General features: G+C 38.7%; 1 protein-coding gene across 7 annotated transcripts in view; it reads right to left on the bottom strand.

Moving 5' to 3' along the window:
• The window catches only part of DISC1 (DISC1 scaffold protein), a 184,279-nt gene that overhangs the window by 19,344 nt on the left and 140,250 nt on the right, over positions 1–24,685 (bottom strand). For all 7 annotated transcript variants that reach the window (XM_072333836.1, XM_072333840.1, XM_072333833.1 and 4 more), the window contains exon 10: positions 15,604–15,664. In XM_072333836.1, the coding sequence (XP_072189937.1) occupies positions 15,604–15,664 (61 nt within the window). The remainder of the gene's footprint in view (positions 1–15,603; positions 15,665–24,685) is intronic.

Here is a 24,685-nt window from a genome sequence, read left to right as displayed (position 1 = left end):
TGAACACTGCTCTTCAGTCTCTCCACAAGATTCCCAGAAATACCAATGGGAGTTCTTTATGTGGCTCTCAGCACCGCAACATTATTCTAAAGCTATTTATAGTGCTAACTGGAACTCTGAGAACACGACTTTCCTATTGAAAGCTCTGCAGACGTACAAAAGGCACACTCAGTTCCGGAATATTATACCCTAAATGAAAACATGCCTATGTAAAAATAGTCAAAAGACTTTACATTAAGACTCACTTTGAAAAAAAAATCCCCAAAAAACTCCTAGTAAGCAAATCAGAATCAACACAGTGAGATTTACAAGTACTGACATCTCCCTGTCTCTCACTTTTAGGAATGCCACTTTATGAGTGAACTGTTAAAAGTGGTTTATGACACCCTGAGGTCAACATTGTATGTTGATACAAGATCTTGCTTATTTTAAGGACAGCAAGGGGAAATCCCTGTAAGAAGCCACTGAGAGTAACAGCAGAGCTAAAAGTCTGCACAGTAAAACATATATTTGGAAACTGCATAAACAAAGGCTAACTTAGGAGGGGTGATTATCTAAGAGTAGCTACTCCAGACAATTTTTTTCTAATGGGTGAGCCATTACCCTTTTCCAGTACTAGGCACATTTGTTCACACACTGCACTCACTGATGCTCAAGGTAGTTTTCTCTTGATGAGACAGCAAACAAAGTGCAACAACAACTGGGCAGGAACCAAAGGGATTTTCACTGTGACAGTTAATATTATTGGAAAATAGCAAGGCTGATGGAAAACTGCAATTGGAATCAGAAGTCCTTGCTCTATATATTGCTTCACTGTTGTTCTACTCTACAAACTAGGGAAAGTTTGTTTGTGTTTTGGTCTCTCATATTCTATTTGTATTTTGCACCACGGGGAAAGAACTAGATCTTCTTACTCCACATTTACTTACATCTTTGCTGTCTTTTCTTAAGACAACAGCCACACAGTGAACAAAAGGAGCAAGCAAAGGAAAGAAAGTATGGAGCAATACTGAACTGACAGGGAACTAGAGGATGGAAGAAAACCATATTGCTTTACTCTTTGCAGAAACCCACCCTTCTGATTTGTTTTATTGTATTAATTCATTCATGCATTGAGAGGTCTATTTGTATTTGTCAAGTATTTACAACTTCAGGAACATGTTTTGCTCTTCTCATTTATAAAACAAGGTTTCCAGCCTGATCTGTTCTCAATTTTAATGTTAGCTGTTCTATTTTAAGATGCCTACAACCAGTCTGTTGAACAAACTGAAAACTACAGTATTATTATCAGTGCGTCACATGAGGTTCTAGGCAGAGGCAGGCGCATAACCCTGCCTTCCCTGTCCATCTAGCAGCTGGTGCAGAACAGCAGTTCAATAAGGGAGAAGGTACAGCTAGAGCTTATCATATTGCAACTCACATATGATGAACTTAAAAGAAAGAAAAAAAAAAAAGGGTCAGGAAAAGGGGAAAAAATTTGAACTCTGTCTGAACAGCAAAACTTCCTCCTTCCCCCCCTCCCCCTCACCCTTGTCTGCACCCCAAAAAGTCACCTTGTCTGAATTTCTGAAATAAAAACAAACTTTCTTCTTTTTTTCCTGCAACTTTCTCTAATCCTATAAACCCTTTCTATACACACCAGTCACAGAATCTCAATTTCACAACTCAATTCCCTGCATTGTGTCTCTTCTCTGCAATCTTCTCAGGAGCTGAAAATCTCATGCATTCACTTTGTATTGTTTTGATCATGTGTTTCTCCCCCAGTGTGCAAGGCTTATTTTTCCCACTCCCTTATTTCAAAGCTCAGTGACAGCACTTATTTGCTGTTCAGCACTATTATTGCATTTCTCCATGTAAAAACAAGACACTCTCCCAGGAGGTTAGTAGACTCCATACTCCCCCGAACAGATGACAGCCTACTCGCACTCCTACTTTACAGACTAAATGGAACTGCTCAGCAAAGTCTGAAGCTTGCAGTATGTTTCTCTGACACACGTGATTTGCTTCTCTAACCTTGCCTTCTCCCTTGTAAAACATACAATAATATCTAGCAGAATACACAACACAGTATTTCACAGAAAGTGGTTTGAAGAAAATAACAAGTAAGTGACCCTCTTTAAATGTGATTTGCTGGAGAATGCTCTGGACCACAAACCTCAAGAAATTAATCCTCACAATCTTCAACTAACTTCTGGACTCCTACATTTTTAACACCTAAAATTATGCTCTGGGATGACTTTTCTAACATTTAAGTTTATGAGACACAGACATGTTCACTGTGCAACACAGAACTACCCAAATAAGTGATAGTGCAGTGAAGACAGACACTGCTTTCCTGCAGGTGAAAGAATGAATGATAGGAGTGGTTCTGCTTTCTACAGCATCTCAGGAACAGAGACAAAAGTGCAAAGAAACAGATTTGAAGAAAGAGGTGAACTCAGCTCCCAGCCCAGACTAGCCTTCAACACTGTGATTGTGGCATCCACCTCTTATCTATCTACTCAGGGATGTAGCAGGGCAGAGTATACCTGCTGATGCAGTGGGAAGAGTACAAGGAACCAGGTCTCCTGCAACCTTCTAACCTTTACAGTGTTGCTAGGAAACACCAGTATTCTTCTGAGTACACTGGGCTTGGTTCAATTTCCATTTTGTTCCCAAATTCTAGAGGACTCCAAGTACAACCAAACTCCTAATTTCTACTTACTGGGAGAATAGAAAATGAATACCTATCATTAAGGTATGCTCTGTCCAACGTGTTTCATATTGCCTAATTTAGTGTCCTACACTGCTGTTAGAAGTCCCAGTCATAAACAGATGACACTGCAGACACCCTACTGCCAGTATAAGAAACATAGAATGGATCTGAAGCATAACAAAACCTCTCAGTAGGGAAAAGCCATGGTGCAATGCAGCTAACACAAATGCTGCACAAACTCCTTCATACTACTGCTGCCTGTTTCATGGACCACTTTGGCCCTGTCTGAACCATCACCCCAGGACAGCATATGTTCCCTGCTGGCTTGCCACAACAACCTCCAAATGTCTTTATATTCCTTAAGGATGAAAACTTAACTTCACTGCCCTTTGCTGTTATCCAGTGGTTAACACCTCCATTTTATTGCTTGCAGTAGAACTGGATAAAGTCTTGAGATGAAAATTCTTTGAAAGACCAACTACAAAATAAATGTACACAGAATTAGCTATGTGGTAAGATCTAAATACACAACCTATATTTATGTCTATTGTGTTCTATTTGTAAGCAATTTTAATAGGCTTGTTTGCATCTCTGTGCAAAGGATTTTACAGTATGTGTCAATGTGAAGCTGTATGTATGTGAAGAGGTATATATAGAGAGGAAATATACATAAAGGAAATATGCCCCTTTAATTAGTATAAATGCTTTTCTTTAAATGTAATGGTACTAGCATTGAAGTCAAAATCAATATACTATGTCTATTAAATATTTCACGGTGATACAAATAATTGACAAAGTGATACAAAGAAACGGACAAAGCAGGATAAACAAAGGGGAGCTGCGAGCATAGGCAGTTTCCAGTGTTGTACTTGTATCTGAATTACCTTTTCCAGCAGCTGAGATGCACACTGCTGAACTACAGAATCATTATCCACAAACTTTTCTACTCAAAATAAAGCATTGCCTGTTGTTTTTGGGATGCTGAAGGATCAAAAGCTAAACTGAAATCCACTGAAGAAAAAAACTGACATAAGAAGTTAAATCTGTCTTATGCTGATATTTTTTGTGAAATGTATTTGTGCTTTATGACTGCTCTTCCTTTCCTGAAAGACCTGTTCAAAATAAGGAGGATGAACCATTTTTCTAGTGCTTAAAACCAGTAATGGAAACTTGATTAAGGTTATTAAAAAACAAGATAGCGTACAATGCTGAACAACTTTTTTGTTTTCTCTTCAATCCTCCAGCCATTCATTTTATCCAGCACAAAACTTTAATCACAGCCTGTCATTTTTCTATCAATATTCAATGTCACTGTGTTATCCTTAAATTATCTCCACTGGAAACACAAAATGACAGGCTGCTGCAGCTGATGCTTTTCATTTTGATCGTTAATGCAAGATGGATGCGGGAATGGAAACCTATGCATCAAATGCAGGAAATCAACTAATTTACAAGGCAGGAGGAAGGCACTGTGTAGGAATAATTTACTACTCAATTTATCCCTACATTTATTGTAGTTTATTTTTATTATATTACCTAATCTATAACATCAACATTTACTGCTTGCTTTTAAAACTATTTATTTCTTTTAGGAAAAGGTACAGAGTTACAAACCTTTACCCTCACCTCTACTGAGAACATTATTTATAAATAGTCTGTTCTAGAAGAGAAAAACTTAACTTTGATAGATGAAGAGAAAGCGATCAGGGAATTCTTCTTATGAAGCAAGCCACAAAGCCAGCTTCTCAACCATAGTTTATCATTCACCTCGTTCATAATCTGATTAAGCACCCTCAAGTATGGTAGCAACACTGATAATTCAGTCTGCATCCTGCTTGCCTGTGGCTCCTGCAATGCAATAACAGCAAAGCCCCACGTCACTGAATAGTTGGGTTTTTTGTATGGTTTTTTTTTTTTTTGGTTTGGTTTGGTTTGTTGTTTTTTTTTGAGTGGACGGAGATTGATGGAATGAGATCTTTACCTGCACTGTTTAATATCTGATCCCAAATGATTTTTACAGGAGGGACATAAATTAAGCCTAGTTTTGGAAAGCATGTATCTCAGGTCTCATTGTGAATTCATCTAAGGTCTGTTCAAATCACTGAGCTGCTGCACAACCCTAAGTACTATCGCAAACTTGAACCTCAAAATAGATTCAAATTCTAGTGGTTTTCATTGAAACTGAAGGAAATTAGTGGCTTTCAAAGCCACAGCCAGCTCAAATCCAAGAAAATACATTTGTTTCCAAAAGTATGCAATGGGAAGAAAACACAGCATTTGAATTGAGGCCACATTCTCAGCTGTCAGAAATCCATGCTGTAGCAATCACAGCTATGTCTATTTATACCGACAGAAGAATGCATTCTTATCGTGAACCAATTAGAATAATGAGCCTGATCTCTTAGTGTTTATTATCATCCCTGACCACAAGTGCTAGGAAGCATAGAGAAGGAATTTACAATTCTCCCATGTTTATTCTTTATTCACCTCTGCTCTCCAATTTAAAATGCCACAGTTTATAATATATTCCCTCTCTGAAAGGGCGCCAGATTGTGAATATCAGCGTCAAGTGAATTTGGGAACATGAATCATCTTGTGTACTGCTGACTGAGCAAGAATTAAGCACATGTAAAGAAATGCCCTTTTAGAAGAGATACTATCAGGAGAGATAACATATTCTCACCATGTAGGAATGTACCTTGAAACTGAACTTTTGCAACTAGGAAGACATGCCTGGAAAAATGAGAGAGCTGGCAAAATACTGATGTCAATAGGTGAATGCTTCCAGAGCTCCCCTGAAAGGACTGAAGGCACAATACAAGCTGCTAGAGCTGTGGGGTTGAATAAGGTCAAATCCTGTTCTGGTATAGAGAGAAGGCGTACAGATTCTTCCTTTTGGACCCTGTTAGCTGCAATGTGCAGGCTGGGGCCTGCATGCCTGCCCAATCTGGCAGTGTGCTCACTTCAGTTAGTACATTAAGTAATGAATGCTTCCAAATGCTAGCGGGAAGGACTGTTCCAGTTGTGGGCAAGACAGAGTTATCCTACATCTTCCTACTCAGGCTATGCAGGTGGCAATATCTTATTTTCGAGTCTTGCTTGTAGGGGAGCGCTCAAAACCAGCAGCAGTAAGAAAATGCATATCCATTTAAGAACAACTTTCTTGCCAAGTTCAGAAGGGATCAGATCTTTCTCACCTATATTAACTTACAAGCAGCCACCAGGGAACCTCGTAAAATAGCATCAGCTTAACAACACTGATACTAAGGTAATAAACAGCTTTGCACATCTTTCCTTCCTCCATCACATATCCACAGCAGAAAAAGCTTTGCATGAGATCAGCTCATAGAGACAACAGCTGGGTAGAGCTGGGCAAGGCACAGGTGGTGGTAGTGGGCAAAGAGAAGTACTTTTAAGCATTTATAACACTCACATTCATCTCAGCAAAAATTAAGAGAAAATTATTATAAAATTACTGAAAACAGTCTTCTGCTAAAGTGAATGCACTTCATCAGTTATCAAACTTGGTCACTAGTTTTGGAATGCCTCTCAGATGACACCGTTCTCTTACAACGCATGTGCAAATAATGCTAGCTGTGCTGTTGCACATTGTTTCCATTACCTGCACGGGAAGATGAAACCTCTGCACTTTAACATGATACAGCATCTGAAGGTAACACCTCAGCAGCTACAGCACACAGCAAGTACATCCTATTCTTCCTAGAAACTACAGAGTTGAGGTGATGGTCCAAGACTTCATCTTCAAGCATCCTCTGAAAACCAGAGGAGGACGTCAGTGGCTAAAGACATGCCCTTTCTGAAACAAGTGTAGTTTTCTATCTCACAGCCCAAGCCTCTTTGCATGGGAAATGGAAAAATATTTAAAACAAATTACCAAAGCTCAGTGCTTCAACCTTTCCTTCATTAGTGCAAACACAAACTAGCACAAACACCCACAAGGAAAACTATAAAGACTTTCAAGTCAAAATGCCAGTGTAACCTACTTTCAGGAGGAAGAAGATGGTGCAACTGATGTCAGGCATTCACCATTCACAGAATGGGATCCTCTCACATTCATGAGTATCAATGATTAAGGGAAAAAAAAGATGAATTAGAATCACAAACTCTTAGCAGAATTCACATTTAGTGATTTAGTGATGTAAAAAGGAGATGACAAAACATGTAAAAGTGCAAATGACTAAGAAAAAATAAAAAAAGGGAAAACATTAATTCTGCTCCAAAACTGAGAAATCTCAGTACAGCAAAGCAGCAGCTGCAGCAAAGGGATGCAGAATTACTTATTCTTGGTCAGGCAAGAGTGTGCAGTATTGAGGACTACTGTGATGGTAATGAGTACCAGCAGATTGTTGAGCTGTAGTTTTGTAGGCATGACTGACCAGCATTGGAACAATGCAGTGTAAGAAAAAGGCATACATGCAAAGAAAAGATCCTAACAAAATACACAATTACCAACCATCTAGAAAGGCTGTGAACTTTTCTTTATTGTAAGCAAGGAAAATACTTTCTGTTTTTAGAAGGGGAGACCCAACTGTGCCCTCTGATGATTTTTGCTATGCTAAGTATAAAATGAGTGGAAGACTAAGAGCCTGAAGGGAAGGAGTGAAGGGAGTAAGCTTTCTTATGAATAAGCAGCACAATCCTCTGTCACTGTGTCTTTGCCTATGCTGCACACTAACTACTGAAGTTAATTCAGTAACTTTAAAAAAACCCTAGCCTGGATGAAATCTTAATTAATATGGACAGAGTTACTAAAGGCTGTGTGACCATGTGCTTTGTCTTTCCTAAAGCTTTAAGGGACATTGGAAAGTGGCCCCAAATCTGACCTCCTTTTTCTTTAAAAAACAAACAAACAAACAAAAACAACAACACCGAAAACCTAGTTTCAATACTGAGACCAGATTTAAGAGGAACAGAGCTTTTCTCTGCTTACCATAAACCAGTATTGTCATGTACCACAATTCCTCCATCTCTCAATTAAAAAAGATAAAAATAAATCAACATTTGTAACACAGCATTACTAAACTAGTGAAAATGATTTTTTTTTTTAAAGTTAAAGGAAAAGAAGCAGAGAAAACCACTAAGTTTGCAATTTTTATGTTCTTCTTCAGTTTACTGTTTCATATAGTAGCCAAACATTAATGTTCTTGGAACACTATTTATCAAAATACATGAATCTCCTTGAAGAGGAGAAGGAAAATCTGTGCATGCTTCCTTTCCCATAGAGAAATTCTGCATTTGAAAGCCCCTCCTTTCTCCCCCCAACAAATCCCTTCCCTTCTGCAAATGGCCCTCTCAAAACCTCAGCCATCAGATGCTTACTTGGGAATTAAAACAAAGTCCTTTTCCACTAGCAGCAAGCACTTGCCTTACCATAACAAAGCCAGAAGATCCCTGTTGCTGTCACAGAAGGCATGGTGGGTCCCACTGATATAATTATCTCTTATCTGGTGAATGCCAGGAGCAATGATCTTTTTCATTTTTGTACTTGCTGTTTCTATTCGTACATATGTGCACAACTGTGTCCCCACTGAAATCAGGATTCTTCATGGAAGAAGCAGATTACAGTATTTGCCCTCCCTCATTTTTACAGCCCATGCTGCATGTGTTCATACATAAAAGGGTGGGAATACCGGTAATGCCAGTGTTGAAGGACTCAAATAAGAGGCTGGGAACCAAGAGTTGCATCCTGGCTGAAGATGCAAGTTTGTCAGCAAAGGATCTATGCCATGGGACCAGATCACCATGAAGATGAAATGCATATTATGCCCAAGAGGCATGATTACAAGCTGTAATCTGCTGCACTTTCAGAAAGATTATTTCAGCTTCCACCCCCAGTGGAAACTGACATAATCCAGAAACAAAAAAGAACAGCAAACATTCTCTCCTTTCCTCTAGTCCTAGTTAATCTAAGCTAATCCATTTCCATGAGGAAGTATCATTACATTTCTCATGAGGTTATTTAGATTTAAATTTGCTAAGCATTTCTGAGATACTGTGTGCTGGCAGGACATTGCAGGTATGTTCAAATATATTGCAAGGGGCTGCGAAGAGAATAAGAACACTTAATGAGAATCTGCACTATGGTCATGCAGTCTAAGATATCTTTGAAGCAATCTTCTAAGTTTAAGGGTGAGAACAGATTTTCTATGAATTGAGTGCATTTCTATATTTCTACTTTGACACTTTTTTTTTTGTCCTTGTTGACATACAGAGAGAAGATACACAAAATGAGAGTACTAAGAAATAAAGCTGGAAACAAAATGAAGGAAATAAGAATAAAATGCAGTTTAAAAAATGGAGATGAGATGAATAGAAGTAAGAGGGAGAGGGAAATCAAAATAGAGACCAGGGTAATCAGAAAGCCCTCTCTCCAGGAACACTAACTTCAAGAACTGCAAACAAGGAGGCACGCAAACATCTAAAGTAGAGGTGGGAGGAAAAAAAAGCATTCCAAAAGGATACTTCAGACTTATTCATTAAATGGATTCACCATCATGTAAACTAAATTTTCATAACTATTTAAGATGCCCTAAATAAAGCTGGGCTTGTATAGCAAACAAAAATTACCTGTAATTTATAAGCTAGCACATTTAGCAGTTTGCTTTTCATTATTCACAACTCCTTTTATTCGTGGATATTTTGGGTTAGTGAACTTTCACTCACCAGAATTGTACCACCACAAAAGATCAGTGGGATAATAAAACAGCTTGAATATTGTTTCTGAATATCGAGTGGGAGCAACTCAGCATACATACACTGGTTTTGCTAATTTCTCACTTCCCTACAGAAATCTATTCAAAATGCTATTTTTGTTTATGAGATTCTAAGTTCTTGTTACCAGCTACACAGCTGAAGATATAATCCTCCAATTCATGATATCATAACCTTTCCACTGCGAGTGCAAAGACATAAGTTGCTGCTTTCAGGCTGGAAAAGAATATTAGGACAACAAAAGCCTTAAAGAAATAATCCCATATTCATGACAGTGTCTCTCATGTAAACTGAAAAATAATGTAACTGAAACAAATAGAATGTATTGTTCAGAACAAGGAGAATTGATTCTCCAAAGAAACGTGTTCAAAATCATATCCATGTGGGTTTGGTGACACTTCAGTGTGTGTGTTTTTTTAACATTACTGAGCCCAGATAGGTGTTTTGCCGGTGTTTGGTGATTGAAGGCTTTTCGGGAACCCATTAGTATGATAAAAATACACAATATGTTAAAGAGAGACTTCAAAGAACATAAAAACACATTTGAGGCAGAATGCCTTCAGATATCACAGAAGAGTGTAATCTTCTTTCAGTTTTACAAACCTGATGACTTGTTTACCATTTTCACATTCAGTGGCAGCAACTTCTACCGAGGTTCCAAATTTTCTGCATCCCAGATAATCACAAAGTGTACCCACTTTGACAGCCCTTTGTTACAAAGGCACAGGTGACATGCACAAGCACTTCTTCAGGTAGAGACGGACCTCTCAAGAGACAGCTTAAAGTCATAGGCAAACAACCCATTTTGTGTAGCTAACTTCATATATTCAGTGTTATATTAATTAAACTCCATACAGACAAGAACAGTACAGAAAGTTGTAACCAGATGACAGAGCTATCCATCCACAAGGACACAGGCTCTTCCATGTGCTCTGAGCTTTAAGGCTATCAGCCACAAGAAATACCATCCCCTTAGTGTACTTAGCATTCATACTCAGCTCTGCTCCCAAAAACATTTCTCCTTACAAAGGAGACCCGAGACACATGGTATGTAAACTAACATGATGAGTAATAGAGGAAGAGAATGGCCGTTATAATAGCATTCATTTTTAAGTAAACTGGGAAGTGATGGGTTAGCAATTAATGCTGACCTGTATGTTATGGTATGGGCCCCTTGGGACAGTGGAGGTCTTGCGTAAAAGGAGAAAGCCAAGGAAGATGACACATTCAAATGCATTACATAAAAATATCGCTTGCATGGAAAAACCACAAATTTCCATTACAGGAATGCAACTTGTGCTAAACACACACAATTCCCTTCACCCCTCACTGAACAAGTACAAATGACCTGATCTTATAGTGGAGCAGAACTTCACTGTATTTCCCACACTGTGCACCCATGAGCTGAAAAAAGCCACCATTAAAATGAGAACGGCCATTGCCAAAGAGAAAACAAATGAAGACAAATTGTGAAAGGGAATCAATTAAAGACAAAAGGTTTTACATACATTTGAGAAGCTACAAGGTGCTGTATCACTAACAATCAGTAATGGCAAAGCACAGGCATTGCAGTACTACATCTTACTCACAGGCATATCTATTCATTTCCCTATTCTTGGAGAACAAGAGAAAATAGCTCAATAAAATACCTTTGTGTAATTGTCACCAGTTATTTCTGAAAAATATTATTCCCCTAAAATAATTTTATGATTTCTATCTGGGAATTAGAAAAAGCTCCTAAAAACTCACGTTTATGTGATGAATGGAAGTCACGGAATAATCTTTTGAGGCCTGGAGATGAGTACAATCACATTAAATTCCCTCAGCTCAAGAAATGTCATCTTTACATCAGCTGGTACAAAAATTGTTTCCAGCCTGAGGCAGTTATGATAAGGGATTTAGAAGCCATCGCCATGTGGCCCATGAGATACAAAGGAATGCATCACAGCATATACAGCGTCTGTTGCTCACCGTTTCAGAGCTAATGTTCTCACAGCTGTGTGTGACTTAGACCAGCTGGGAAGAAGAAAGAGACTAAATGAGTTGCTGGAAGTATCCAGTATTTTGCCTAACCTGTGTTTAACACTGCTGCAGCAGAACTGTGGGTAAGCAAAACAGGCTCCGATAATTATGCAGCACGGATGGCGCTGTGGGTTCCCTTGGAAGCAAAACACAAAACATGCAGTCTTAGAGAGGGCAAAGATGGCATTTTGGCCATATCCATGCTCTGCTAAGATGCTGCCGCCAGCTGAAGAGCCCTCAGTGCAATCAAGGCAGGTCAGGGGTTACACAAAATGACTGTAGGCCATCTGGCATTCCCAGGCAAGCCTGTGCTGCTGTGCGTGCAAGGAGAAGCAGAGGACTGGCTTTCCGCACCCACAGAACACCAACAGCCCAAGCTGAAATCTTTCCCTTACAGTATATAAGAGGTTGTAGGCTGGTACAGAGGGGTTTTGTCATTAAAACATTTGCAAGCTTAGACTTGCAGGTTCGGATACCACTTTTCAAAAGCACGGTGTCAGACTTCAGACAGCGCTCTGAGTGCAGGAGACTGAAGAGCTCCAATTGGACACAGGGACCTTAGCTCACTGCAGAAATTCATCGCTGTCTCAAACGTTTAAAAGTCTAATGATTTAATTAGTGATGAAGCCAGCTCCTTCTGGGGTTTCTGCTGCCTCAGGGTTCAATTTGCTATGGCAGGTCTGGCTCTTGCATTCCGTGGAGGGATAAATGGATGGTCCCCAGGTCTTTCGTTTTTCCTGATGTTTCATTTGTTCCCTGCCTCCTCCCCCTTAAAAATGCATTTTTCTCTGCCACTTCCCCTACCCAACTGCATTTTCCCTTCATCACATCACATGCCTGTCATTAGTTGTTCAGGCTGTGGTTTAGGCATAACTTTTCTGTTTACATGCAGTGTCACCCAAGAAATACATGGCATAAGAAAAAGAAAAGAAAACAAGGATTTTTAAGGTAAATGTGAATTGCACCATACAAAAAAGAAACACAACAATTCTCCTGTACTTCCTCTATCCACTCCAGAGCACTGATTTCACAGGTTATCAATTTCTAATAAGTTTCACAAAGGATAATGAATTCCAAATGTGTTTCTACAAATACCTAGCAGATGGACTCCTGAAAAATAAAGCCCTTATCTCATACTATATTTCATGGAGCTGATCCTTACTGGGATACTCTGAAAGAATGACTCCTATTTTATGATGTAGATCCACAACATTAAAGGCAGACACTGGTGGTATGGCAGTAGAGGTTGAGCCTTACTGTCAATATTCCATTATATTTTGTTACTGTAAAGTGAAGCATTACTTTCTGAGCGACCTATGTGCATGTGTATATATTTAGTAAAACAACTTATTTTTCTCTACTACTGCAAGAATGCCTGCAGAATCTCCAAAGGTAAGACTTAGCTGAATAAAATAAATGCTTTTGCAGCATGTTTTGGTGATATAAGTGAATTCCTGCTTTTACACAGCACTTTATAAGATAATTATACTTGCTGTGGAACTTTTATTAGCTTCTGCAAGGGCAATGGTCTGTAAGATAGTTCTTTTTGAAATTCTACATTCTTCCACAAGTTTGTTTTGTTTTCCCCAGCTATCAAACATAAATCAGATAAAGAACAACCTTGCTATGAACATGCATTCTCACCCCTTCCCCCCATGATAGAAGAAAATAGAATTTGCTAGAGGGCAGAGATTTAATGAGATACAGGGCATATGTAAAATGTGACAGATATACAATTGGTGACATTGCTTGACTTTTCCAGCAGAAGTACAGACTAGTGGTTTCTTAGCATTTTAAAAAAAAAAAAAAAAGGTGACTTTATGGATATCTTCAAAACTAGATGAATATCTGTCACTGCTAATTCTAAACTTGAATTCCAACAGCTAAGCACCTAAGAAAAAGTATGACTGGCAGTCTCAGTCTTCACTGATCTCAAAAGTCTTTATTAGTACTCTTCACATTTTGCAAAAGCTGGCCACTTTCATTAAGAGCTTAAGTACTGATTTAAGAGAGAACATGTAGGAGTGAAATTCCAACCCAAATCTTCTGTTCTTACACTGTAGATAACTCTTTCCTATGTTCAGTTTATCACCCTCAATCATTTACAAATAGGCAAATGACTTAAGCTCAATCATGGCCAAACCGGGTAGTTATTGAACCCAGCTTTAGTCATGGTAACGACACAAAGGCCACAACAGTTTTCACTCTGAGTAGAAAGAGGTGAGATGAAGAAATACAATTTCTGTGGACAAGAAAGGATCCTACACAAAGATATCCATCTGACCTTCACTGAACTAGATTAAACAGATACAGCAAGCATCTGTAAAATCTCATCTAAACCCCCCAAGTGATGAGTTAAAGTTGTCCCACACTCAACATACCCATAGAGATGTCTTCATTGAATACAGTCTCATTACCCTAACTTACATTACTTCTACATTTATCATAGAGTCATCGAGTTTGAAAAGACCTCTAAGACCTCAGGTAGCATATTTACATACTGAAAAACTGTTAGTGGTTCATGACTGGTTCTTCCATGTCTGAGGCTTAGTCAGCACTGTTGGATTTATTATTATTGTGGGCAGGCTGGGAAATTTCAGCAGTTTGGCACCTCTGCAATAGTCTGTATGGCTGGAACATCCAGGTAGCCAACTAGGGACAGAGAAACTGATAATGAACTCTGAAATGGATGTTAAACCTATTGGTACAGCTGAAGTACTACACATAGCACTTGGACTTCATGCACTTACATCCTCAGTAAAGGCTGGGAAGGACATTCATATCTTAATGGCAACATTTTGAAACCTGTAGCTTAATTGTACTAGAAAGCCAAGACTGAAATAGGCCCAGGCTTATACAGTACAAAGGAAGACAACCCTCATATACAAAAGCCTAAAAGCCTGCTATATCAGTTAAGTGCTTACAGCCTAGAAGCATCAATGTGTGTTACTATACCTTACATTTTTAATTAAGAACAAGGTATTAATGTTTATTTATTTTTGGGCTTGCTGTTGTTTTGTTTGTTTGTTTAAGTAATCCACGGGAAAACCTGTCTTACAGTTATGGATATGAAGCCTCTTCAGCTACATTGAAATCAGACACAGTTCTGAAATTGGTTATGATGTATTAAAGCTAGAGGGGACAGACAATACACAGACAGTTCCTTCCATCATTTTTTACTCAGTTCTGAATTACCTTTAAGCATGAGAGTTACTCAAATAAGTGCCTCTATTCAACAGTATGAGTGAGCAAATAAAAAAATTTAGAACCCTCTCTACCAATGCAACAACAAACACAAATAATGGGGGCAACTAAGATTATTAATTATACCTACTCAGAAATAGAAAGTAGAAATCTGGGAACTGCACTTTCATTAAGTCACAAACTCCAACTACAGGCTATGAAAGATTTTCCTAATAAAAATACTCAGGAAGAAAAAGTCCACTTTTCTATCACAACAATGTAACAATTGCTAACAATCCTTCAAGAAGCAGCCTAAAACTTGAGGGTAATTTAGAGCCCTCTTCATACAGCAAGAAGAAATACATGTATTCCTGTGTATATGGATTCAGTTCCCAAAATATCCCCATTGTTGTTTTGGTTTCTATTGCTTTCCAAACCCTCAAAATAGCATTCATTCAAAACTGTAATATAGATGGTCATTACTTTTTAAGGGCACCCAGAACTGAAGTAAAGATTTCCCTGGCTCTGCTCAGAGTTGGGTTTTGCACAGGAACACAGCAGTGCCTTTCCAACCAGCTGCAGCAGCCCCAAAGCTCCACAACTTCCGGATGTTCAACAGTCCATTCCACAGATTACAACACCCAAAGGCCAAGCTGGAGTGGTGTGCACCAACCACACATGTGCTCCCTTGTCTCTGGCACTACCAGCTCTGTTCAAGTGCAGTCTCAGGCACTGGAGAATCCAGCCCCAGCAATTCTTTCTTTTACCTGTATTCACTGACAGGCTGCTAGAAAAGCTGTTGAACATGGCTAGAAACAGAGGTCAAGCAACGTTTATGGGATTTCCAGCATTAAAATACTCTGGTATTACTTTCATGCATGTTCAAAAGCATTCCTAAAATATTTATGCTTGTTAATGCTGCATTAAGAATCATTTCTAATTTCCCAAGGTTACCATGATATCTTCCTTACCAATGTAGTTTGTCTTCCAGCATCTCCATGTACTTTTCAGCATTTTCTTTTATGCTGGTCACTACAAGATAAAATTCAAAAAATTAGGTAATGTTATAACTGTTCAGTGTTTCCTTGTATGATCCTTGATACCCCATGTTTAGTATGAATGGGGAAAAAGGTAAACCTCCCCCAGGAAAATGGAAGCTTTCAGTGGATCATCACATCATTTTCTTTTTGCTTTATTTCCCTAACAGGCTGGTAGGACTGGTATTGGTTGTTCATTTTGATACCCTTAGCTCACTGCACACATCACTTTTAAGTGAAGATATGTTCTAAAGATCATCACTGTTTCTACAGGTAAAACTTGCTGCTAGTATTAGGAACTATGAATTTAACTATTCACCTCCTCTTCCCCATCTTCTCTACAAGTCAGTGCCTCCAGTGCTCCACATATTTCTCACTTTTCTGCCTCATATTTTCCCCCCACAACATAAAAATTCACATGCTAAAACCTGATATGAAAACATAGATTTAGTCAGATCAGCTGTCCTGAAGTTGCATGTGTGCACACAGGAGTTCATTAAAACTACTCAGGCAGTATCATTATCAACAAACATCAGGGTACACGTGACATAGGTTGTCTGCAGGAGGCATTCATCTGGTCAGACAGAAGTCACGCATTCTGATGGCAAGCATGGGGCACATTTTGCAAAGCTGATGCAGCTGAGAAAGGCTGTCAGATTTGTATATATATACATACATACACACACAAACATATATACACATAGATTCTCTATGAAAGCATCACAATTCTATCCATGGTACCACTGTCAGAACGGGTTTGGCAGCACAACACCTTGAGCCAGCAGGATTATGGAAGATTATGTTGTATATAGATAACTGCATTAATTGCTACATTCACAGGTCCATCTCACCATTAGAAGAGTGCTGATGAATGTTAAGCAAAAGGTTATACAAGGATTTTCATGAAGGCACTGGAAACTAAGCAAGTTTCCTTATAGCAGTTTTATAATAAGTACATAGCTCACTAAAAGTTCCTGCTTTCATTACTGTTCTTTTATTCCTGTGCTTCCTGTGGAAGTGTAGAAAGCCTGCAAGTCTTCTTTTAATGACACGGTACAGTTTTATATAAACTACAAGCAGCTTTTCAAAACTCTCTGACAATTGGCAACATGTTGACCTGAGGTTCAGCACACACTTTGATAACAGATAGCTTGAAGGTACACGGCTTCTGTACTTCCCATTCTCTTGCCATTGTCATATCCTTGAACATGAGCTGTTACAACTCAGGGGCCCATTCGTTCCCATAATAAAGTCAGCAAATATTATTAATTTTGGAGTGGGATGAGATGAGGTGGAGAATCCGTTTCACACTCACTTTGTTTCTAACCGATATAGTGACATCTTACGATACATGAAAGATAAACCTTGCTTTCAATGTCTCCTGCTGTGCTTGTCACTTTTTAATTGGGTACGATCTGATAGAGTAATTCGCACTTTCACAGCTCAGTCCTGCCCCTACATGCAATTTTACAATGCCCTTGAAGCACACAGCTTAATATATCAGCATTATTCAATGACAAAAAGTAATGGACAAGAATATACCAGTAGTCAAAAGTAGGTCAGCTAAAAGCTAACACTCATTTGGAAATCACCTCACATCACTAAACCGCACTCTCTGCTGTCAAATGTTTTAACTACATTAAAAGAAATGCAAACTTTGCTGCTAAAAGAGAAAGCCGCCCAGGCTAGCTTTGTCTCCTCGCCTCTTGTGCATGTAATTGAAAGAGCTGTGACCTGCAGATTTTGCTTGAAGGAAAATACTGCTTAAAAATTCTACAGGGGTTACTTCCATCGTAACAAACTGCAGGCTGCACTACAACAAATACACAAATTCTTTCAGCTTTTTTAGATCATCTATTTGTAATAGAAGACAACCAACAAATTAGCACCCTTTTTCTTTTTTTTTTTTTTTTTTGGTCCTAGTTTAATGAATCTCTATTCACCATCACTTCAAAGCACAAAAACTGCAAGCTGGAAGTCGTGCATGCCTTAAATCTAACTAAGAGAGTACTAGATGACAGACAAAAAAAAAGTAATAATAATTTATGAGACTCTTTTCTGCATAAACATGCCAAATGGTTTATTTTTATATTTAAATGAATGGGAGTGCTTTTTTTCATCAGTTCTCTGGGGATTTACAGAGTTAGCTCTCATTGGCCTTAAGTGGAGTTATTAAAATAAAAACGTTTAAATACCTATGGGAAGATGAGACACCAGGGTATTTGCTAAGATTAAAAATAGACTTCTCTTGTGAAGCCTTAAATGAAGAAAAGTGAATTCAGCTTTTCTTCCTCTCATTATATTTATGTTTCTTCCTTCCTACAGAATAAAAGTCCAGTCTTGGTATCAGTCTGGATCAGATTGAGCTGAGGAGAGCAGCAAGCTCCCGTGGTGGTCTTTTAGTTGCCACAGAGTACAAATGTACCATTTGAAAAGCTACATAAATATCTTCCAATAATTAACCTACATAGCATTACTTCAAAACATCGCGTGTGGTTTCTCATCAGAGAGCACCTCCATTGGGGCAATGTTACAGTTCTTAATTACAAATATGATTTGAGCTTCCATGTGAAGATATATTATTTTTATTCTCAGCCTCGTCTCTCACTAACCGTGTTTTCAGGGACAATGACATGTGCTTTGCATTCTATAATTAATATTATCAAAAAATTATTTAATTTGGCACACCTTGAACGCAGTGGAAATTCTGGATGTAAATGCTCAGCACTTCAGAAGAGCAGGTCCTTAAAACCAAAGAAGCTTCCTCAACATCACAGCTATTTTGGACGGTCTTCTGCAGGTCTTAAGCATTCCATCAGACTAGTGACCCACAGCTTGACTTTAAGGGGGAAAATACCACGTTCAGTTTTTGCCTTCCATCTTATCAGTTTTTTTTTCTTGTTCATTTTTCTCTTCTGATGTGTGAATTGAACACTCTGGCATGAATGAACATTTTGGCATGCTGGAAGAGCTGCAATGGCTGCTAGCAGTTGCAGACCAAACAGGAAAAAAAAAGTGCCAAACACTGCCTGCCTGTACAGCAAACCCAAAGACAATTCAACTAACCTTTCCTTTTCTGAAGTGGAACTTCTTTCTCAAGTACTCAATTAGTCAGGCAAAACAAAACTCCTACTGACTTCAGTGAGAATTTTGCCCGACTTAAGGAAGTAGGATGAGATTTGGTTATTCAGAATGATATAAAAAATACTAGTGTCTGCAAGAACATGCATTGATCCAGCTGCCATAAACAATGAGGGAAGAACTAGGTGCAAGCACAGTTGATATTTCCTGTCCTGTCACTATTTTACTTTTGAAACCTATGAAGTAACTACTAATGCTAAGAGAAAGGCAAAATGATCAGCTGGAAACATCGTATCTCTCCTGTAACAAAGACGCACTGTATGTTTGTGAAGCTGCAGTCTGAAAAACTGTGAAAAAGTTTCAGTATATTTAAAGGTTAACTTGAAAAGCCAGTCGAACTTCGGGGATGACACATCAGCTGCTCAAATACATGTCAAGATGATTTATCAAGCCACAGTAACAAGATTTTGGATTACAGAATAGTAAGGAATTTTGCTACTTGTAGACAGGCACGGGAAAAACCCAAAGAAAGAACAGAAGAGGCCAGGTTTAAAGAGGGAAAAATAGGTGGTTCAAATAAAGACATGTAAATACTACAAAAAGTCAAACATTCCGAGTCAGCTCAATCAAATACATTCTATTCAGTTTCACTGATTATTTTTTTCAGTAGTAAAGTAACTATCGAGACACGTTGTTACTACCTGTCTCTTCCAGTGAATGTTTTGTTCCCAGGAATCTGTTAATTCTTTAAATATCATTACAGAACAGAACAAAATTAGCCTAGGGAAATTATTGTCACTGGAGATGAATCTGCCAAAAAATAGGAGGAGTCTAAAAGGTCTGCTATTCCATAAATAAGATGACTACACAAAGATGAATTGTTATGACAAAAAACAGTACTGAACAGCTATGGTATCACAGCCTCGCAAGTGAAGACATAATCCAGAACTGACAGAGCTGAGTATCTAATAGGAGATGCCATAACAAAACCACAAGTTTCTTACTGCCTGTGAAAGCACTTGGCCTGGAGAATATCCTGCCATGCAAATGCAAAGCTGTACTTTGCATTTAGATGACACCAGCGGATTGTTCAAACATAGTTCTTCTGCTAGGACTGATTTGTGTGAACTAATAGACACTCTCCACCCCTCTGCATGGATGAGAGTCTGAAGCAACTGCTAGGTGACTCAGCAGCACTGATTATTATAACAATCTCATCCCACAAGATGTCTGTGCTTTTCAGGATCTATTATGAAATGTCACTCTGCTGCTTTCACAACTATGGTGGACACAGTATGCTGCATCTTGCCTGTATGAAAGTTTCCAACAGCATTTCCAGGTGCCTTTCCAGCACTAGGTGGTCAACTGCTCTGATACTGTAAGCTAACTCTTCTGGTCTTTAGAAATCACCAGTTAGAGGATCCAGCTTGAGCACTGAGGCCCTACAACACAATTACTCTTCATTAGAATGTTTCCTGTGAGTTTGAGTGATACTGTAGGTCTAACTTTCTCTCAAATATTTGGGTCCATCCTGAACAGGAAGAAGAGTACAGTCTAATCTCTACACGCTTCTGAAGTAGATGGATATTGCAGTGCACAAGACAGCCAGCCTTCTCAATTTAGAAGACCTCAGAAATGCCAAGTATCAGCTCCATCTGCTCATCCCTCTGAATACAAGTCTCCCATCCTTTTTAAAGCTCACTTAATTCGTAGGTATTGGTGCAAAATTAATTACTTTGATCTTACAATGAGCCAAGTGATACCTTGATTTTTATGTGAAAAAATACAGCTAAACATAGATGGTATACAGAAATTACTGACTTGAGCAATGAGGCCACATCCTGGCCTGAGGCTGGACATCAGTTCAGATATACAACGAAGAAAATCTTACCATGGATGGAAGTTTGACAAAGAAATAAAACCAGAAAACCATATCTTTTAAAAAGAAATGACAGGAGATGCTAGCAACTCTGCCTATAACAACTTACATTTCTTTCTGGGCAAAGCAGAAATGGTTTGCAGAGCCCAAAAGAGGTGGGCAGAGCTGCCCTGCATAAAAAGGCACATTTGAAAACCAGACATTCCTAGAATTTACCTTCTGAACCTTCTGCATTGTATTTGGTACTTTTCATCGAAAGAGACAGTTGACTCTTCAAGTTCTGTGATGATTAAATTGCCTAAATTGAAGGGAATTACCACAGCATCATCTGGATGCTATGTTTCTTTCAGATCTCTGTAAAATCTAGTGACTCAGACGCAGTGGTTCCTCCTGTGATATACATGTGTTAGAAAGCAGCAGGGAAAAGGCAAATTACTTTCTAAATGCTTTCAGAAAATAATCTACTGTTAAAAAAAAAAAAAAAAAATCTGAAACTTAAAGAAATGTTTTGCATTCAGCATGAAGTGAAGCTTGCCTCTACATTAAAGGGGCTGAAGGTGAAATATTGAATCAGCAGTAACCAGAGCACTGAAATTACAGGACAAACACCCTGATACTTTAAGAGGCTATAAAAACCATTGGGAATGAGATTAAGGCCCTGGGTCATTGAGCATTTAGCACAAGACCACCCACCCATCCAGCCCCCAGGCCTTCCAAGCGAGACTTCCTGCCCGTACCAGCTCTCAGGTAATCACAGGCCAGGCACAGACACTTAATCACAGGTTTGGTTACTTTTCCACACACAACTCAAAAGTTTGCAAATACTGCATTTGGGGAGCACCAAAGCAAGCCAAAAATGTGAAGAAAATCCTTTCTGCCTCTCCATACGCTTGGTATTGGATGGCAGCATTCTCACTTCTGGGAAGCATGAACAGAACTCCACATCTGTGTATTTCTCTTTTTTTGTAATTCTAACATAAAGAAGCCAGCATTGCCCAGAAATGTGTTCCCTATTACAAATAAGATTTCATGTTATTCAAAATCAGCTGAGATGTGAAACTGTGTGCATTTTTCAGCTACAATGTGACCACCATGTGCTATTTTGGAAGTATGCTGGAGATCTCCAGTACAGATATGCTCAGGTGACTGAAACTTCAAATCTCCTACCGACAAGATGAGGTTTGTGTTTTATTCTTCCAAACCATCACACAAACACCTGTCTTGATAGCTTCTCTGCAGTCACCCTAGCCACTATACAATCATTTATCAACATGCCTTAATGCTGAAAGCATCTTCCCAAAAGCCATGTAGAAAGCTTCCCTTTGCATTCCCTTCCTATTTTTTTCTTCCATTCTTCACTGAGCAATGGGGGAGAAACAAAGAGGAAAATGGGGAAAGAGAGCTACTCTTTTGGTTTGGTTTTTTTTTTTTTTCCTCTCTCTTATCTAATTTCATTCCACTGCTGACCATCTGTTCAAACACCACCCAAAAAAAAACCCCACATTTTTCTCACTTCTCGCAAAGCAGAGCCTGAGCATCAAGGAGATCCCTGAGTCCAGTTTGATCTCTGTGGATTGTCAGCCATCACAAAAGATCATCTGGAAACCATTTGCACAAGCTAACAAGGCAGCCAGAGTCGACATGTGAATAGGCACCAAAAGAGTTCAAACTTGTTATTTGAACTGCCACAAGTTTTTCCTGAAAGTAAGATTTATTTTAACACAGTTGTATAAAACAAAAAGACCCCAAACAAGCCATCTATTATATAGCCATCCAACTACAGAGGACAATTAGGCTACACTTGGTGGCTAAGCTCCAGGGCAGTAACTGAGAATACCTAATAACTATATCATGAAAAGAAAGAAGTCAAATTTATTTTTGACTGAGAAGATAAACTACAAAAAATCTCAATTTAACTTTTGGCCTAACTGTGTCTTTCATTGCTAATAGGGATGATCTGGTAGATGATCTGACGTATGTCACAGCAGTTAAACAATGTCAAGTCTTCTAAGTAGCCTTGTCGCTACTTAAAACAGTACCTGGTTTAAGTTCTTTTCACAGTGGTTGTTTCACTGAACTTCCAAGTATTCAGTACTACACCTTCAGTATTCAGTACTACACTTGTATGTACTACTGAAATGCAGTACTACATTTCAGTTCTGGAGTTACACCAAATTTATATGAAATGAGTAAACCCCTTTGGCTTTTTAAGTCGAGGTCACAAAGGAAACACAAAGATTTTTTTTTGACACTTTCTAGCTCTTCCAGAAAATCTTGCAAAATAAAAGGACTGTGTGGACTCTCCTGATAGTATTATTATTTTTGCTACAGCTCAACCTGTTGGCTAGTCAAACTGTACAATCCAGTGAGAATCCTGGAACCTACACAGAGACAGCCTTCATCTAGAAGAGAAAATACATTTTATACTGCAATGAACATAATAATGTAATGCTGAAAACACAACAAAACAGCAGAGCAAAAGAAAAAAAAAAAAAAAAAGTGTATTTGCTTCCAAATGCTGCCATGGAATATGGCTACAGAAAGAGATGAAAGGGAGAGATGAGTACAGATGTAGGTGCTTTGAAAAGCAGCAAGAAAAAAAATAGTGTTAAAAAAAAGACTAATGTTACCACTGAGAATGGAAAACGACACATCTTCACCCCAGTAGAACAAATAGCTGCTAAAACATCAGTCTGTTAGATTATTTTAAAGAAAGGAAAGTAGAGCTTAAAGGTATATTGTGAAGGTTAGAACTAGTACAAATTGCAGTAGCTATGCGAAAAAGGAATATTCAGCATTGCAAGCTATTTTTAACAACCTTGAAATGACATCAAGTAAAGTAGGGGCTTCCTACACCAATACTTTAAAACGCTAACAGCAGATAGCACCAGCTTGCATTTTTGCTCCAATACCGGAGTATTCTCCAAGAAGCTCCAAGATCACATCTTCAAACTACAGAACACCTGTGGAAAAGCAGCACTTTCTTTTTTGAAAAACAGCTGACAGTGAAGAGCAAGGTAGAGAAGGAAGGTGTCCCACATAGTCTGATACACTGAAGTTTTCAGAAACCCTTTGTAAATCACATGGACGCTGTTGGCTGTATCAGGAATGTTTGCTGGATTGCAATTACAGGGTTTCTTAAAAAAATAAATAATAATAATAATAAAAAAAAAAACAACTGAAAAACACGAGCTGTTGAGCAGAGCTTGTTCTGCAGTCACTCCAGGCAGGAGAACTGAAGCTTACAACCTTAGCGTACTACCTTTCTTAATCCCTAATAATCTTTGTTTTGACCTCTTCCTCCTAGCACCATTCAAACTACTCATAAACTCCATGAAGCTTATCAGTAATATTTAGCTACACTTGACACATCAAGTAAACATGATGCTTTTGACCATGAACACGCAGTCACCGCTTAAAAGCCTTTCACCTATTAACCTTTAAAGCTGGAGCAGAGATTTAAACAGATTTGGGGAAATTCCAGCAGTTGAACAAAACAGATGTACTACAAGAATGTATACACACTAAATGCCCTTACTAATCCTGAACACCTAAAGGGCAGATACAAATACAGATACAAATGCATGCTGTCGAGTGGACCAGATATTTTCTGAACTGCTTTCACAACACAATTATTGATTTAATTGGCTGACTTAAAAAGAATGCTTAGGGTATAAAATCATTATTAGCTTCCTTACTTTCTAGCACAAAAATCTAATTTGCTGGAGATACTGAAAAAGACATCTTTAGTATCTCTAAATTGTATCTCATTGCAGCCTTTCAGTACCTGAAGGGTACCTATAATCAGGAGGGGTGTAAAGTCTTTGAAAGGGCTGATAATAGTAGGACAAGGGGAAATGGTTTTAAGTTGAAAGAGGGAAGATTTAGGTTTGATGTTAGGGGGAACTTCTTTACTACAAGAGTGGTAAGGACCTGGAACAGGCTGCCTGGAACAGGGACGTAGTGGATGCCCCATCCCTAGAGGGGTTCAAGGCCAGGTTGGATGGGGCCCTGGGCAACCTGATCTAGTAAACATGGAAGCTTGGTGGCCCTGCC

The sequence above is a fragment of the Excalfactoria chinensis genome, chromosome 3 (genome assembly GCF_039878825.1).
Source record: "Excalfactoria chinensis isolate bCotChi1 chromosome 3, bCotChi1.hap2, whole genome shotgun sequence".
Classification (NCBI taxonomy): Eukaryota; Metazoa; Chordata; class Aves; order Galliformes; family Phasianidae; genus Excalfactoria; species Excalfactoria chinensis.
Note: the sequence above shows the minus strand (reverse complement) of the source record. Positions and strands in the feature narration are given on the sequence as shown.